Source organism: Muscardinus avellanarius (genome assembly GCF_963383645.1).
Source record: "Muscardinus avellanarius genome assembly, chromosome: 6".
NCBI lineage: Eukaryota > Metazoa > Chordata > Mammalia > Rodentia > Gliridae > Muscardinus > Muscardinus avellanarius.
Window position 1 is genome coordinate 100,396,883 of NC_137791.1, and position 18,922 is coordinate 100,415,804.

Here is an 18,922-nt window from a genome sequence, read left to right on the forward strand (position 1 = left end):
CAGACAGGATTCAGTGAAAGAAAAGGGGAAAATGATGGTTAACATGAATGCAAAACTTCTAATTATTTTTATTACCATTGTTTTATGGATTGAGAAGTTCTGTCTTGCTTGTTCTGTACATCACTGCAAAAGGTGTCAATTCCCAATTTTCTTCAAGAATCTCCTCTTTGTTTAACAACAAAAGCTTTCTCTATTGTCATGGAAACCACCACAACAATCCTGGCATTTCATCCAGCATTATTTAAGAGAGTCAATCATGTTATACAATGTAAACATGATGAACTCCCAGCTGAGAAAACCACAGCAGATGTAACAGAGAAAAACTCATTTGCATTGCATAAGTGGTATTAAAGAGAAACTTTAAAAACTTGATACCCAAGAAAGACTGCAGTAATAATCTATTAGTGGGCAAGGTGTCATTATTATGACATCAGATATAAATTATGTGATGTCTCAATAGATGAAAGGAAATAAATTTGCTTGAAATATTTACATGAAATTTAAAAGCCCATAGGGTGCTTTTACAGAGTAGTGGAAAATTGTATGCTTGAGATTTTAGATTTCTGTATCCCAAAATCATACGGTCAACAAGTAAAGTTTTTGTTAAGCATTATCTGTTTCAACAATTATTATTTATTCTGCTTTCTTACCTTGTATATTCTGATACATGGAATAAACAGTTTGCATACCCTTTTATTTATCCGTGTAGGAACTAAGTGTTCAAAGCACGAACACCTATGTGGAGTAATAGACCAATACAGTGTGCCAAACCCTAGCATGTGGCCATAATGAAGGTTGGCAGAAGCAGCCATGGCTTTTCCAATAAAAATATAAAATAGGTCTGGGAGTGTAGCCCGGAAGTAGAAGGGCTTCCAGGAACCCCAGTACCAAAAAAAAAAAAAAAGTGGTATTGCTGAATCATATGGTAGCTTCATACTCATTCTTCTGAGGATCCTCCACACTATTTTCCAAACTGGTTGCACTAATTTGGTGGCCTTCCCACCAGCAATGTATTAAAGTTCCCACTTCTCCACATCTTTACCAGCATTTGTCATTGTTTGTGTTTTGAATGATTGCCATTCTAGTTGGAATTAGGTGAAATCTCAGGGTAGTTTTGATTTGTATCTTTCTGATTGCGAATGATGTTGAACATTTTTTCATGCATTTACTGGCCATTTTAATGTCTTCTTTTGTGAAGTGCCCATTTAGTTCACTTGGCCATTTTTTAATCGGGTTATTTGTTTTCTTAGTGCCAAGTTTCTTGAGTTCTCTTTATATTGTAGATACTTGTCCTCTCTGTCATAAGAGTAGGTGGCAAAAATTTTCTCCCATTCTGTTGGTTCTCTGTTGAGGTTCTTGTTAGTTTCCTTTGCTGTACAGAAGCTCTTCAGTTTAATGCGATCCTACATATTTATCTGTCTTTTAGTTTTTGTGCCTTTAGGGTCTTGTTGAGAAAGTTTTTACCTGTATCTATGTGTTAAAGTGTTGTACCTATGGCCTCTTCAAGGAGCTTTAAGGTATCTCGTCTAATTTCTAAGTCTTTGATCCTTCTTGAATTGACTCTTGTACAGTGTGAGAACGTAGAGTTTATTTCTATTTTTCTGCATATGGTTAAACAGTTTTGCCAACACCGTTTTTTGAAGAGCTCCTTCTTCTCCAGTGTATGTTTTTGGCCCCTTTGTCAATCAATTGGCTGTGTGTGAATTTGTTTCTGAGTCTTCTATTCTGTTCCATTGGTCTATTTATTTGTTTTTGTGACAGTACCATGTTTTTTTTTTATTACTAGGGCTTTGTAGTATACTTTAAAATCAGCTATTATGATTCTTCCTGCATGTTTTTTGTTTCTGAGAACTATTTTGGCTATTTTTTTTCAAACAAAGATTTTTCTTTGTTTTTGAGGAATAACCTTGGTAATTTAATGGGTATTGCGTTGAATGTGTAGATCACTTTAAAAGTACAAACATTTTGATGATATTTATTCTGCTTATCCAAGAATATGGAAGATCTTTTTATCTTCTAAGTTATTCTTTTATTTATTTTTAAAAATGTTTCCAGCTGTGGAAAGACTGTCTGTAGGAGAAGTAAGTGGATCCCTCCCCAGACAAGAGAAAGGAAAATGTAGGTGCAGGGAAAGGCTAAGGCCAGATTTGTCATCCCTACTCCAGCTCTGGAATTATCTTACTTCTGATAAGTTTTACATCCTTGACCAAATAAATCACATAGCCATTCCTGGTCTGTATGTCTTTCTGTCACTACATAGGCTAATTGAGATGCTATGGAAGTGTAGCCTAGTGACATTCTGTGCATTAATTAACTTAAATAGGGATATGTCTTTTAAAAGGTTTGCAACTTGGTGGGACTATACATCATTCTGATTTATTCTACATGGTTTGCAGTTAATTCTCATTCTTCTAATGAAATGCATTTTGTCCTGATAACTAAGCTATTTAACTCTTAAATAAAGTTACTTTTATGTTAAGAAAACAACATATTTTGGGTCATAATTTTTTCACGAATGGTTTCTATTTCTAAGTAAAATGTTTGACTAGATTTCAGATATTCATAACTTGTTTACCACAATGTTTTTAATCTGCTATGATTAGCCTGAGGGGAACAATAACCATATTAGCGCCTAGAAATTTCAATTTCTTTTTTTTTTCCTCCTCTGTTACTGGGGATGGAACCCAGGGACATTCTACCTCCAAGCCAAATCCCCAGCCCCTTTTTTTATTCTTTATTCTGAAACAGGGTCTAAGTTGTGGAGGGCCTCACTTAAGTAGCTGAAGTTGGCCACAAATGTGTGATCCTCCTGCCTCAGCCTCCCATGTAATGGGGTTACAGACATGTGCCACCATGCCTGGTTGACTCTGGCAATTTCTGAAGGGTCTTTTCTTTTTAACTGCCAATGTGTTGGCAGTGAAAATACTCTCATGTTTATAATTGTCTCTCATTTTCTGTTTCATATAGCTCACTTTAAGTTTTCAACACTACGTTACGTTGAATTAGAAATGTTTTTAAATTTGCGGGTGTAGCCCGGTGTGGTGGCGCATGTTTGTAATCCCTGCGCTTGGGAGGCAGAGACAGGAGGATTGCGCAGGTTCGATGCCAGCCTCGCTGGCTTAAGAGACCCTGTTTCCAAATTAAAAAATATAAAATGGGTCTGGGAGTGTAGCCCGGCGGTAGAAGGGCTTCCAGGAACCCCAGTACCACCAAAAAAAAAAAAAAAAAAAAAAATTGCCGGTGTGGTGGTGCATGTTTGTAATCCCCGCGCTTGGGAGGCAGAGACAGGAGGATCTCACAGTTCGATGCCAGCCTTGTTGGCTTAAGAGATCCTGTTTCCAAATAAAAATATAAAAAATAGGTGTCTGGGAGTGTAGCCCGGAGGTAGAAGGATTTTCAGGAACCCCAGTACCACCAAAGGGAAAAAAAAAGAAAAAAAAAGAAAGAAATGTTTTTAAATTTCAACTTTTTATTAGTGATTCTATGACATACATAATCTTTAATGTTGCATTATATTAAATGGTTCTCAGTAAAGCACTTAAATACTCTTTATTTTCAACAGATGCATATACAACCTCAGAAGTCACTTATATTTGGACTTACAATGCATCCGATTCAGTACAGGTTGCTCCTGATGGCTCCAGGTTAAATCAATATGATTTGCTAGGCCAGTCAGTTGGGAAGACGACAATTAAATCCAGTACAGGTTAGTAAAATGAGTCCAAAGAAAAACGAATGTCTTAAAAATTAATAGCTAAGGTCAATGGAAAAGTACCAGATTACTTAAAAACTTATGCTCTTGAGGTGAACAAACTATCAGCACAGATTGCTTGGAATTTTTAGACATTCAGAATCTTAGGCTACAACCCTTACTATAAAGTAGGATCTGCATTTTGACTAATTCCAGCGAGATTCCTATGTGCATGAAAGTTTCAGAAACATTGGCCTAAAATATACTACATATTCAAAAATTTTCTCAGACCAGTCAGTTTTAATCTTTGTCTTCAAATTAGTTGTGATGACTTTCCTAGTTTTCTAATTCTTTTCTTCCTGTTATGATTATTCAGCCCTTGACGTATGGATAATTACTCCAGGCCTAGGTGGAAAAGCTGATTCCCTCTCTAAGGGCTTCCCTCATCTAAGAAAATAGCATCTGTTTGGACTAATTATCTTACATCTGGCAATAATTAAAACTCTTGGAGAATAAAGGAAGGTAGAAACAAGCATCAGAGAGAATCCACTGAAGCAAATCAGAGCAGGCATATAGCAAAGAGAAATTTAGAATTGGTGATGAGGTTATAGGTGGAAATCCGAGCCAGAGACCAGTCTCTGAGATGAGGCCAGAGACCAGCATTTTGAAGAACCAGAATTAGATCTATCAGAGCAGCAACTTGAAGTGAGTACCAGTGGGATGAGAGACTTGAGCAAGGAGGATAATCTTGGGCAGAGAGTCTTTATAAATTCTGAACCCTGTTGGTCAGTAGACATGTTCTAAAGGAAAAACCATGACCATAGGACATGCAGTAAAGTGTCTCATTACTAAGAAAAGTTTTTTTTAAATATACTCGCTATGCTAATGAGAGATTTCAACATGGTATAGTTTTCATGATATGTATATAATCATTTTTTAAAATCAGGAACTATTCTTTCTCTAATCGTTTTCCATTTCCAAAATGTTCCAACTATCAACTATTACAGTTCCTTAAGCTTCTTAAAATTTTCCTTCCAGGTGAATATACCGTAATGACAGCTCATTTCCACTTGAAAAGAAAAATTGGGTATTTTGTGATTCAGACCTATTTGCCGTGCATCATGACTGTCATTCTTTCCCAAGTATCATTTTGGCTTAACAGAGAATCGGTGCCTGCGAGGACTGTGTTCGGTGAGTGAATGACTGCACACATCATAGTACAGTACATTGTGTTTCAAAGCATATTTCAAAAGTGTTCTTTCTCTCCATCCTTGCACCGATACTTTGTGATGTAGGGGGCAGGTGGAATTAGTTTCACATTAAAGATGAGCAAACTGCGGGTCAGAGAGGTAAAACACAGTCAGTGTCACACTGTTAATAAGGGATATAAACTGTACTCTAGTATCCTGGAAGTATGTTCAGTATTTCTTCTAAGTTGTGTTGCATTTTACCACTTGCCTTAATGTTAGTACAAGAATATTCTGAGAGGATTTAATTTAGAGGATAATGGTACCATATTTCTAGGCTTTCTATGTTTATTTCTTTTAATTTCAGATGAAAAGAGATTATATTAGTACATTAGAGAAAGAAGAAAGGAGAGACCTCATTCATTTCCATTAGTGTGGCTAATTTCCTTGATTAAAACCAGAGAGGAGAATATTCAAATATAGCATATAGAACATTATATTTTTAGGCTTTCTATCCTATTTTGGTTTTGTTTTGAGATGAAGGGCTTTGGATACTTTGGAGGATATATGAATTGAAATGAGCATATTTTGTAAAAAGTTGATTACTTTTAGTGTTTGGTATATTCCTTCATTTGGGAAAGTTGTATGGAGAAATTTATTTGTCAGTTATTGTAATTTATAATAGAAATGCAAATACAGATAAAAATAATATACTTTCTCTCTTCTAATAGCTTAGTATACTGGATGGCAACAGAATAAACAGAAGAGGGGTAAAATAATATAAGAAAAAGTCATAATAGAAGAGATACATTAAATTTGTTAAAGAAAATAGTAACATTTATCCTCCCTACGAATACTAATTGAGTAGGTAGCTGAGTTTATATTTGACCTAAGTCTTGAAGGATAAGTAGGAGTTTTCTGAACTGATAAGATGAGCAGGAACCCTAGCCCAAAAGAGTAGATCCTGTAGTGACATTTTGGGATAGAAGTGAATGGCATATCCAGTGATAGAGAGATGATTCTGTGTCAGTGGAAGTACAGAAAGAATCAGAGCAGAGTGTGAAGACTAGATGAAAAAGGTCTTGCAGGTCATGTTAATAGAATGAAACTTTATTTTTAATATACTTTTATTGGTGCATTGTAGTCTTTCATCATAATGTAGTTCAGAGTAAGGGACATACATACACACAACATTTGGTAAGGTTTCCCCACTTACTCACTGTCCCTAAACATAATATTGATATTGGCATTGGTGATTTCACATGTGTATATAATATCAATAGATAATAAGCAAACCACTATAGTGTTTTAAGGGCATAATATTGGTGAAACTCTCAGAAGAATGCTTGTTATTTGGTAAACATGCAATTTTTATCTATTTTTTCTACCTACTTTATTGAGGTATGATTGGTATAAAAAGCTATCCATGGTCAATGCAAAACAATCAAGTGAGTTTGGGAATTAATACATATTCATGAATCCATCAAGGCATGAGACATATCTATTTCCCTTTAGATTTTTCTCTCACCTCCTTTACTATATCTGGTATGTGTGGTGGGGGTTAAGAATACTTAAAATAAGTCCTATACTACTAGAAAAATCTCATCGAACTATACAGTATTGTTTGTCATTCATAGGCATTATGCTGTACAGTTGATCTTCAGAATTTATCTTGTACAAGTAAAACTATTATTCTTATTATTAATAGGATCCTATTTGTACATTATAAAGATATGAAATTTTTGTGGAAGATGAATTAAAAGGTAGAAATAACCAGAGGCAGGGAGCAAATTAGGAGGCTACTGAAATAGTCTAGATGAGATATGATTAAGTTATTCCCAAGGAAAATAGAAGCAATAAAGGAAAAGATGATATGGTAAAATGATTTGGGAGAGAGAAACGATGAGTTTAACAAATATATATATGTCAACTACAGAAAATAGAACAATTTAGGGTAGTTTTCCCCCCTTGGACACTACATGAATAATGTTTCCATTAATAAAAGGGAGTAATATCTGTTTTATGTCCAGCCCACCAATAGAAATAAATATATGAAGCACAGATAAATAATAAAGACTGCTAACAAGTATAGGACTCGTTAGCTACTGGACAATAGAACTTGTAGATCTAGAAGTTATCTCCCTGATAAATTTGGTGAATGAATGAAAGACCAGAGTCATGATTTATAAAATTAAAAAATTGAATTGGAATTATCAAAAAATTCAGTGAAAGCCAAGCTCAATAAAGAATTTATAGTAATAAATACCTATATTGAAAAAAAAAAGCTGGCCATGGTGGTGCATGCCTACAATCCTAGTACTTTGGAAGCTGAGACAGTATTATTGCAGGTTCACAGACAGCCTGAATAACTTAAGAGGGGTTCTCTGTGACTAAAAATAAAAAATAAAATAGGGCTGCAAGTGTAGCTCAGAGGTAGAATGCCCCTGGGTTCAATCCATAATCCATGGTACCACACACAAACAACACACACACACACACACACACACACACACACACACACACACAGGAAAAAAGAAAGAAGATATCAATCAATAACTTATATTTATGCTTTATAAAAAGAGCAAAATAAGAACAAACTGAACATGAACCCAGTAGAGGGAATAAAATGTCAAGATTGGAGTAGAAATAAATGAAATAGAAAAGACAAAAAATAATAGTGGGAGTCAACAGAAACCAAAGTTGGTTCTTTGAAAGCAGCAGCAAAATTGACAAACATTAAGTCGACTAAGAAAAGGAGAAAAGACTCAAAGAGTAAAATCAGTACAGACTTTAGTACCAACCTTATAGAAATTAAATTATAAGAAAATAAGATGGTAATTATGCACCAACAAATTAGATAATTTCAATGAAGTGGACACATTCCTAGAAAATCATAAATTAATAAACTTGGCTGAGAAACACATACAAAATTTCAACAGATTTGTGATAAAAGATTCAATGAGTATTTAAATTCTACCCAAAATGTCTAGGGCTGGTAGATTTCTGTGTTGAATAGATTTAGAGGATTCTTCTTAGAGACATATTTCAAATTTTGTAAGTTATTGAATTAAAGAAAAAATAAAGTTGATATGTCCGAAACTAACAGAAAATTCTTATTCAGATGATATGAAATGCAAGTACCATGGTTTTCAGAGTACAAAAAAATACATAAAATATTTAGAGTATATAATTATAGAGTAATAAAACATAAATATAATTATTGAAGCAGAAATGATATTCCAAAAAGACAAATTTATATGCAAATATGTAACAAGTTAGATAAAATGATTCATTATTTGGTCAGTAAATATCATAATGAAAATAAAGTATTGAACCGAGCTAAGTATAAACAAAGATTCCCTAGCATAAACCACATGCATGCATATTTTAAAAAGAGCCAGCATGAATAAACAAACGTTTTAAGATGTTGGTGATACATATAACATACAAAATAAAAAATACATATTATACTTCACTGTGTAAGTTTTATATGAATTATTTACAACTTGGACTTAAGGATGTAAAAGTCATTATTTTATGTAAATTAAAACTGTTCAGTGATGAAATCATATTAGTATAATCAGTACAGGTTATTCTGTGTCAAACTTGTAAAAAATAAAATTCTTCTTGAAGGTATGTTTATGTATAGGGCATGTTGAAGCTAAGGATGCTATCCTGCCTGGAATTACCCAGCCTTTTTATTCTATACCCTCTTTCATCCCTCACTATTTTCTGCTTTCTGTGTGGGTGAACATCATCTATGTGACATCTAGCAGTGATCCAGGCAAAGTTTCTATTCACTGTAAAATTTTCACTTTAAATTCACAGTCACATTTACAGCCTCTCTCCGTGGTGAAAGATACTTACATCATCTGCCCTTTTCCTGGTTCAGGGCTTTGGGGAATCCACCCACGAAAGACAAAACTACAATGGATAAGAAACTAGTATACCCTGGGAGACAGCTGCCTACCTCCTCAACTTTTGAGGTCTTTTTCGCCCTCATGCTGTGAATATAATAACAGAGCAGACAAGAAAGTAACTAGAGAAGCTGAGATTAGAATGTGCATCCCTTGATATTAAAGGCTTGGCTCCAGGATGTTAGATTTTATCTATGTATTTTTTTGTTTATCACATTTATTCTGTGGTTATGTGGAGTCAGCCTGATGTCTTTCTGCGATATTAATTCAAAAGGACTGTCCTTGCACCTTGCCATGATAAAAGCTCCCTTTAACTTCCGCTTAGTGCTTATGCCCCGTTCATTCAATACGAACAAGTACTTCTGAGCACCTTTGTGGCAGTACTACTCTCGAGGCGTGCAAACATCCTTGAGCAGAAAACAAACACCTCTCCCTTTTTGATGAGATATTTGCTCTCTGCTACCCATGTATGCAAGCACTTGGGGAAACTGTACCCTTATTCAGTATTTGTTGTGCTTTCAAGTCTGTGGAGAGTATGAACAAACCTCATTTTGTGACACAGACAGTTTTGTGAAATCGTGGCTTCAGGTTCATTCAGTTGCTTAATATTCTTAAGACCTTTATGGAACTTATACATAATTGTAAAGAACTGGCAAATTATTGCTTCTACATTTGAAACCAAGTATTTTTGAATGTTGGATAAGCGTATATAAATATTTCTTGTTCTTTTGTCCTAATATCATTTATAGTGTATATCAGACAATTTTTTTCTATTAAAAACTGAAGTCAAGTAACAGATATCCATGCAGGTGTAGGAGTTTGGTGAAAAAGAACAAATAATTAAAATGCTTTACCGCATATAAAGTTTAAGGCACATATGCGGACACTGGCTGCATGTCTTATGTAAATTTTGAAATAATTAAAACTGTGAAGGGCATGTTTATATTGATCATTTTTTCTCATAGTTCCTCAGGTTTTCATGACTCAATTTCATTTTCTCATACAAGAGAACCAAAATATAGTTGCTTTAATAAATGAGGATCTTTGTTCTTATGTAAAGTAAGTCCATGAGTATCTGGTCAGACTAACATGGCAGCCCTATGGGCATCAGGCACTTATTTTATTTCTGCTTTCATACCCTTTGTTTATGGTTTTTGCCTCATTAACTGGCCAAAATAGCTGTTAGTATTCCAGTCATTATGTTAATAGTCCAAGAAACAGGAAAAAGTAACAAAGGCATAAAACTTCTAGCTTGCTGTTTGTCATGTAATGTATGTTCCCACAAGTCCCTCCCAATAATCTCTATATATCAACCTAAAACTTATCTTAGAAACAGAGAATCTGAGCGATTGTCAACCTGAGAAAATTTAGTGGTATAATATTTTGTGTAGACACTATTACATTGGTAGCCAGTGGTTTCCACCACCATATGAAATATGGTTGTTGGCTATAAAATGCATAATGTGATTGTGAGCACATATTTTAAAACCATAATATTTTAGTGCAAGACCTGGTTCTGTTACTATCAAACTGGGTGACTTTTGGTCAGTTATTTTAACCCCTTTGTACCTTAGTTTCATCATCCATAAAGCTTGGTAGCTTATTAAGAATATCTTCCTTATGAAGTAGTTTAGAGAATTTACTGATGGAACATTTAATTTAAATCTGCAAACACATGATATACTACAAAAGAACTTACTGTTATTTCTATTTATTATTTTTATTTGCTTGTTTTTAGAGATACAGACAGAGGACAATTTTTTTGTGTGTGGTTCTTGGGATGGAACTCAGGTGCATTCTACCTCCAAGATACACCCTCAGCCCTATTTTTTATTCTTTATTTAAAAACAGGGTCTCACTGAGTTGCAAAGGGCCTCACTAGGTAGCCGAGTCTTTCCACGAACTGTTTACAAGTGTGTGCCACTGCACCCAGAGAGGGTATTTTTTTTTTAAGGAAAATAGGAAATACATGGTCAAGGGAAAATTCAGGCTTTCTCAAGAGGAAGAGAGTGACTCTTTCTTTATAGAGGATTTCATGAGGGAGGGGTGGGCAGGAGATATGTGAGGATGAACTTTGGTAGTAGCCAGGTGATTTAGGGTGTTCCTGGTCCTGACCTGCAATGTCAAGGACAAACAGTAATGTGCAGGAGATTACTCTTGAGTAGTGCCCCAAGAAGTTTCCTCTTTTGTTTGACCTGTTGTCTAATAAACAGATACCACCCTAAGGATGATCTACAGTGCTCAAAGTCTCTTGTAAATTCTTCAGGGACTTTTGGGTCTAGTAGGCTCTGTCACAGGTTTCCAAATAACCAGCCTTGTGATCATCAACTTAGCAACCCCAAGGGCAGGTGTGGCACAATGGGAACAACAGAAACTTCAGGCACAGGAAAAAAAAAACCAGAAACAAAACAAAACAAAAAAAACACCTACTTACTGATCCTTTTGTCCCTGAGGCTCTGTCCTTAGCTTCTGACCTGACTTAAAAAAAAAAAAAAAAACCCAGCTCAATAACTGAGACAAATTTCTCTCTATTTCCTTTAGGTCAGTTAGGATGAGACTTTTGTTTCCTAGCCAGGATGTGAAAACTACCCCTTGCCAACCCGAAGCAATATAGAAGAGGGACTTTCTCCCTTCGGCACCCTTCAGATTAAGGAATCAAAGTCAGGAGAGGGGGTGATGTGAAGTCGAGGAAATAAATAGGTAGAAAGGAGACATAAGGGAGAACTAGAAAATGTAACTTCTATTTATTATCTGAGATATCGCTTTCTTCTTCATGTCATGACCCAGGTAAAAATGGCCAGATCTTGTTTCTAGTGAATAGTAGTAATTACATTGCAAGAGGATGTAATCCAGGAACTATGAACTCTATGAACCTCTGGTGAGAACAAAAGAAACATAGCTTCTCTTATATTGTATCACTAGTGTTTTTGTTTTTTCGTTTGATGGGAATTTCAGAAACTGTGGAATTTCTTTATTTAAGTGAAACATGTCAGTATAGATTAGGTATCTGTCAAGGCTTCTTCAATTATAGGAAAATGAGATTCAAATCAACTTGTCTTATGGTTCTCTGTTGAATTCATTGTTATTAGTCCTTACCTTGTATGAGTTCACAAAAAGACCATCTTAGATGTGCATCCTATGCAAAATGCATGTTACTAATTATATATGGCACACATGCTCAATCCTGATAAAAAATCATCTGGGCCAGTTACACATTCATTACTATGACCTGAGTTATAGGTCATCCCTTGAGCCAGTGTAGATTGTCAAATAATAAAGTGCAAGTGAAGTATTTTGCTAAAGATAATCAAAGGTTCCTTTTAACATTATGCCTAACCATGTGTCTGTGTAAACCTTTCGCCTTTTTACTACAACGGATCCTTTTCACCTGTTCAAAAATATTATTTCAGTAATCCTTCCCTCCATCTCTAATATCATCAGTGTCTTTGGTTCTTACTTGGTCAGCCTCAGTAGAAAGACACATCACATATGGCATTGATTACCCAACACTCAAATCAAATTCCTTTGATTCCACTAATGCCCTGACCACCACCTCATTTTTTTTGGTTCTCCTTTAAGCATATTTATCTGGGCATATTAGCTTCTTTTGCTAACTCCAATTTTCTCTCCCAAAACTATGTTTGGGAACATAGCGAACCTCACTTGTGTCTTAGTGTCCCAAATCTTTATTAGGGATCTATGTCTCAGGCACAGTTCACTGATGCTAATCCCAGTTTCTAGCTCTTAAGGAATTTTATTGCTTTACAACAGTTCTTTCCATTCTTTTGTTCAACTAAGCCATTGATTTTTTCTGCCTAGTTCCTGTGGAAATTTGAATTTGCAAGCTATGAATCAGGGAATGTAGCAATAGAGACGACTATCCCATAAACCCTGGGCAAAACGAACCAAGTCAAAGAGGAGAAAAACATCAGAAAGTCACTTGAGTAGAGTTTCTGTCAGTCCAGGCTAGAGTTGAGGCACCCTTAGAAAGAAACAGTTTTAACTGGAAATTAGCAAGAATGTGATGTTGGAAGTAGGATGCTGGAGTGGGTAGCAGAATATGAAACTAATGAGCAGAAAGCCTGCACAGGGCAGAAATCATTCCAGCAAAACCCACTTCCAGAAGGCATGGACTGCAGAGTGATAACAGAAGGCACACCTGGCTTTGGAGAATTGACTCTGGCACAAGGCAGCACATGCTAATGGGGTACATGCTACCAGCACCCCAGCCACCCTTCTCCCGGCTGCTGTCAGTCTTCTCCAGTCAGCCCACTGCCAATTAGGAAGGCGAAGGAAGCAAAATACACTAATAAGCTCCAGCAAAGAAGATGAGAAGAGCTGTGCTCATTTAATCTAAAGGCAGGCTGGGACATTGTTTCAGGAATATAGGTGGCCTGGTTAAACTTGATCATTCTGCATGAATCACTATCTTCTCAAAGGGGATGTTAGGGAGAATTAAAAGTACAAGCTATTTTTGATGGTCATTTTCTAGATTGGGGGTTTTGATAAAGACATGGGAATATTATCTTAATACAGATAATGCATTCCCATTTTCTTCACCGAAATCTATATAATAATGATGATAAGAAAAATCTTATTGAACACCTTTTGCATGCCATATTATCCATTTTATTAGCCATATTAGCCATTTTAAACGTTGTTTATTCCCAGAAACAAATACCCAGTAGGAAAATAACAGTACTCCGCTTTTCAAATGAGAACATTGAGAAGTGAGCTGCTAAGAGGCTACTCTCTAATCAAAGGGCAGGTCAGAAGCAAAGGAGGGATTTATGTTAGAATACTCTGACTCTAATGCTTTTGATCTTTATGCCAACAAACTTCCTTTTTCTCTTTCCCTTTTGTTTCTTAAAAAAATGAGGTCAGAAATATATTAGCCATTTGCTGCTACATAGGTAATATTTGTTTGAGAATCAGGTTCACTAAATCTAGATCAGAACTTGAGGTGAACATTTAGATTTGGATTCTTCTCATTAACTGTTAAGATTCCAGCAGCTGCTTATTGAGGTATTTTGAATACCTTGTCCTAGAAATAGATGTTACTATCAGATTATTGGGTGATGACTAGTAAAAAATAATGCTTATAAAATCCTGTCCTGTTCGTGTTTTATTTATTTATTTATTTATTTATTTATTTATTTATTTATTTTTTGGTGGTACTGGGGTTCCTGGAAACCCTTCTATCCCTGGGCTACACTCCAAGACCTATTTTATATTTTATTTGGAAACAGGGTCTCTTAAGCCAGAAAGGCTGGCTTCGAATCTATGCAATCCTCCTGTCTCCGCCTCCCGAGCGTGTGCCAACATGCCTGGCTCTATTAAGTGTTGTTAATCAAAATTAACTGAGTACACACTAAGTCTTTAAATGTATAGCTACTTAGAATAGCATCAATATAAACCGGGCGTGGTGGTGCACGCTTGTAATCCCAGTGCTTGGGAGGTGGAGACAAGAGGATCGCCCAGGTTCAAAGACAACCGTGCTGGTTTAAGAGACCCTGTTTCCAAGTAAAAAAGTATAAAATAGGTCTGGAAGTGTAGCCTGGAGGTAGAAGGGCTTCCAGGAACCCCAGTACCAACAAAACAAAACAAACAAAACAAAACAAAACAAAACACCACAAGAATAGCATCACTATATTCATTAGAAACCTCAGTGTAATCTGAGGTGAAGAATTTGATTGTGGCTTTTTACTATGTTCTACACACTCATCTCTCCACAATATGAAATATGTCTTGAAACTCATCTGTGAAAAAATTATAATTTTACAGCATATGTAAGGTAGATTGCAGGTGATTAAGAATATTTGTTGTTTTTGTTTTGTTCTAATTTGTTTTTTTAATATAGTTTTTGTTTTCTTCACTTAAGCTTTGAAGTCATAATGTAGAAAACAAAATAGTGGTTTCTCTAATTCTACTACTTTTATACTTTTATTTGGTGAATGATAACTATACATCATAATGAAGTACAAAACTGATGAAAATATACATGCATACAACACTTGCTGTGTTTCCCTCTGGATTCTGCCTCATTTCTTCCCCTTCCACATACATGTTATTGAGATTGGTATTGATAATTTCACATATGTACATAGCATTATTTAAACTGTTACTTTAATTCCATGTCTCCTCTCTCCAAACACCCTCCATCACTCCATTGGAGACTTCTACTATATTTTTTCAGACTCAGGGCATCACTAAATAGTGAAATATTTACTTTCAATACAGTAAAAACCTTAATGCATATTTATTCTTATATTCGTCAACTCCCAAAGTGGAAAGAGGAATCAAAGCTATGGTGTATTTTTCCAGTATGTTCTAGTCTTTCAAGGAAATTCTCTCTAGTTGGGTGACTTTTTGTGATAATAATTCTCTAATAATGAATTATTCATCACAAATAACATAATATTTCCTCAGTTAAATCCCTCAGGGACTTAGAAAAATTCACCCAGATTATTAACATTTGAATAGTCACACTGCATTTTATGGCAGTGCAACTTACAATATTGAAATAGAGAAAGAATTTGATATCAGTGTGGAGTTAGTAGAGGATAGACTTTCTGGGATACCCTGTTTTTTTTATCTTGTTGTCATATGCCAAATATTTTATTTAAAATGCATACAATAAAAATGTTATTGTGGCTCTTGGCAATAGTTACATAAGATTGGACCTTCCTGGATAAAGGAACAGAAGGCAGGGTTCTGAAGCATCCATATCTGACAATTCCTGGGTCTAACCTTACCTTAATGCAGACTCTAGTTCATTCCTGATTTTATTTGGGATTTGATATGATCTATGCTAAATTCCATGGAAATTGCCTTTCAAATATAGATAATGAGAGGGTGATTATTCTTGAAGGAGATTGGTCTTACACCATAATGACACTACTGAATTACACCTAATTAAGAAGCTTAATTATGTTCTTTTAGAAACCTAAGAGCAGAGTAGCTCAGTCTTGAAGAGATGAGTTTAATGAGACCAGAATCATGTGGGTCCACTATGTAAAGAGTCTGGGCTTTGTTGAAACAATGAAGGAATGGATGAGAATCCAGTTCAAGACTTCTTTGCTTTTCTATGGGGCACATGAAATTATTTCTCAAGGTGGGGAATGAATAACTAAAAATTGCCTGAGGCTTTCTTGGCAGTGGTATAAGTAGTGTATGATTTTTCTTAAACTACCACTAGATGGGACTCTTGCATCCGTGGTTTGTATTTGTGGTATGTTTATCCACAACTTATTTGGGGGTTAATGTACTCAAAACAAACCAACAAATAAACAAGTCAGGAAAGCTATTAGAAAGTTTCTTTTCAGGGCATTTGCACATGTCATTAAAGTTGGAAAGCCTTTAAAGTGCATATTCTACTTCCCCTTTTAGAGATAAAATCATTGAGGCTCAAAAAGAAGGGGGGAGCAGAATAATTATATATATTGGTGATACTGGGGTTCCTGGAAGCCCTTCTACCTCCAGGCTACACTAACAGACCTATTTTTACATTTTTATTTGGAAACAGGGTCTCCTAAGCCAGCGCGCGCGACTGGCTTTGAACCTGCGCGATCCTCCTGTCTCTGCCTCCCAAGCGCGGGGATTACAAGCGTGCGCCACCACGCCCGGCTAATTTTATATTTGTATACAGTGGGCATATTTACTTATACTTTATCTTTCTAATGATAGAGAAAAGTATAATTTTCATTTTGCAAGTGGGAAAGGTCCTGAAACCTTGCAGGATCACATAGCTTCTTGGACAGAAACAGAATCCAAATTCCAGATGGGCGTTTATGCCCATTTCCCTCAAGGTTTAGCCACTTCTTTAACAATTTAAACACTTTAATACATGATACAACTTTTAAATCTAAAAATATCTTAGGGGCTGCATCACTGAACTACAAGAAAGGCTTAGAATAATGATATTGGAAAATACATGATGTGAATATATAAGAGACTGAAAAGAAAACCCAACTTATAATTTAGTGGTAAAAAATATGGCATTTTGAGTTTAGGCTACTTGGATTTGCATCTCCCTTCTGTCACCAGCTAACAGTGTGATCTTCAGTAAGATTTGTGTGTGTGTGTGTGTGTGTGTGTGTGTGTGTGGGTGTGTGTGTGTGTGTGGTACAGGGGGTGGAACCCAGAGGCTTTCTAGCTCTGGACTTTACTCCCAGACCTAATATATATGGCACTGGCACTGGGGTTTTTGGAAACCCTTCTACCTCCAGGCTACACTCCCAGACCTATTTTATATATTTTTTAAATTTGGAAACAGAGTCTCTTAAGCCAGTGAGGCTGGCTTCAAACCAGCACGATCCTCCCGTCTCTGCCTCCCAAGCGCGGTGATTACAAGCATGTGCCATTACGCCCGGCTCATATTTTATATTTTACTTGGAAACAGGGTCTCACTAATTTGCTGAGAGCCGCACTAAGTAGCTGAGGCTGGCTTTGAACCTGTATGATCCTCCTGTCTCAGCCTCCTAGGTGCAGGGATTAAAGGCATGTACCACCACGCCCGGCTTCAGTAAGATATTAAATCTTAGCTTGAATTTCCTTATTTGTAAAGAAGAACATAATACCTAACATACAGGATTATTATTGGAATTTTACAAGTTAATACATAAAAATATGTTAGAATAGAAACTCACATTTAGTAAATGCTTCTAAGTGATGTTTTCTTCTAAAAATTGTTCTCTCTGGGATAGTGTAAGAATATGAATTTTATGTGAAAAATGTATCAATTTATATAATTAAAATTTATGTTTATATTATAATGTTATGATTAAACTTCTGTTTCACTCTCCAGCTTACTATATTCTTATATATCCTTTTCCTTATTCTTGTATATTCCCTTTTATAGAATCTGCAAGTATCATCCATTAGTGTTATTATTCACAATTTTTATAAGTTTCTTCTTATTCAATGAACTGACTGATAATAAGCAACAACCGTTGCTGGAATCTCATCTTGGTGGCAACATTTTAAAAGAGCATGTGCCTACGAGCTTCTCAATGTGTGGAGGCCTGAGATATGCATGCACACAGATAAGTGAAGCAAAGGAATGCAGGCACTGAGAGAGGAATATTCCAAAATAAGCTAATGGCAAAAAGAAGAGGAGCAATTGTGTCTGAGCAAGTGAGAGAAGCCCAGAGGGAAGAAAAATCACGTCAGCTTTGCAAATTAACATAACGGAAAAAGCCAGATTCTCAGCACAGGATAAACAATGATCAAAAGCTACACAGAGCATATGGAGAACAGCTAGTGATTGACTGGTATATCTCAGGCAAGGGATACATTTGTTTTAAGGATGGTTAGGTAGAATCTGGTTCTTGTGCAACCTTATATCCCATACTAAGGCCACTAAAATGATCTGAAGAACATTTTAAGCAAGCAAGTAAAATGCACACATTCTAGTTGAGAGAAGAATACTATGGTGAGTAATGCATAAACTATATTGTAATGGGGAGAAAGTGGATAAGGAGTGAGTAGATAAAACATAATTGACATCTTCCAAAAGAGAAGTGAGGAAGGTCTGAAACAAGAGGAATTACAGACCTCAGAGATCCTAGGGAGGGAAACATGTAGGTGGAGGAGTCTGAGTGAAAGTTTGGCACTACAGAATATTCCTAGATCTCTATCTGAGTAACTAGGTAATGCAGTGTTCTTTCTTACAATGTGAAATTATGGAAGATGAAACAGTTTTGATTCATTTGGGAATGGGTAAAATTCGAGCCTTCTATTATACTTATTTTTTGGTGTGCTTCAAAGATTTCTCTGGTCCCCCTGTCTTCTGGAGTCACTTTCCTCCAGTTAGTTCTACATATTGTGATGAGAGTGACTTTTCTAAAAATAAAATGTCTTTATATTACCCTCTCATGCACGTATACTTTCCATAGCTGTATGTCACAGCCAATGACTAAAGCCCTTACCATGGATTCATGAATTACCAAATCTTCATGGGGTCTCCTCTTGCTATGTTATGACCAAAAACCTTCTTTTACTATGTTATGACCTAATAATATATTTTTGTTAGACTCATTGAGTATAGATTCTGCAATTCTCCTTTTATATATTACATCCTCCAGAAAACCTTCGCTAACTCTAAAGTCTTTAATAAGGTACTCTAC

General features: G+C 35.7%; 1 protein-coding gene across 2 annotated transcripts in view; it reads left to right on the forward strand.

Annotated features, from left to right (window-relative positions):
- Positions 1-18,922, forward strand: part of GABRA2 (gamma-aminobutyric acid type A receptor subunit alpha2) — a gene marked incomplete at both ends in the record, with an annotated part of 129,625 nt that overhangs the window by 82,441 nt on the left and 28,262 nt on the right. For both annotated transcript variants that reach the window (XM_080697583.1, XM_080697582.1), the window contains 2 exons: positions 3,563-3,706; positions 4,730-4,882. In XM_080697583.1, coding sequence (XP_080553709.1) covers positions 3,563-3,706; positions 4,730-4,882 — 297 coding nt within the window. The remainder of the gene's footprint in view (positions 1-3,562; positions 3,707-4,729; positions 4,883-18,922) is intronic.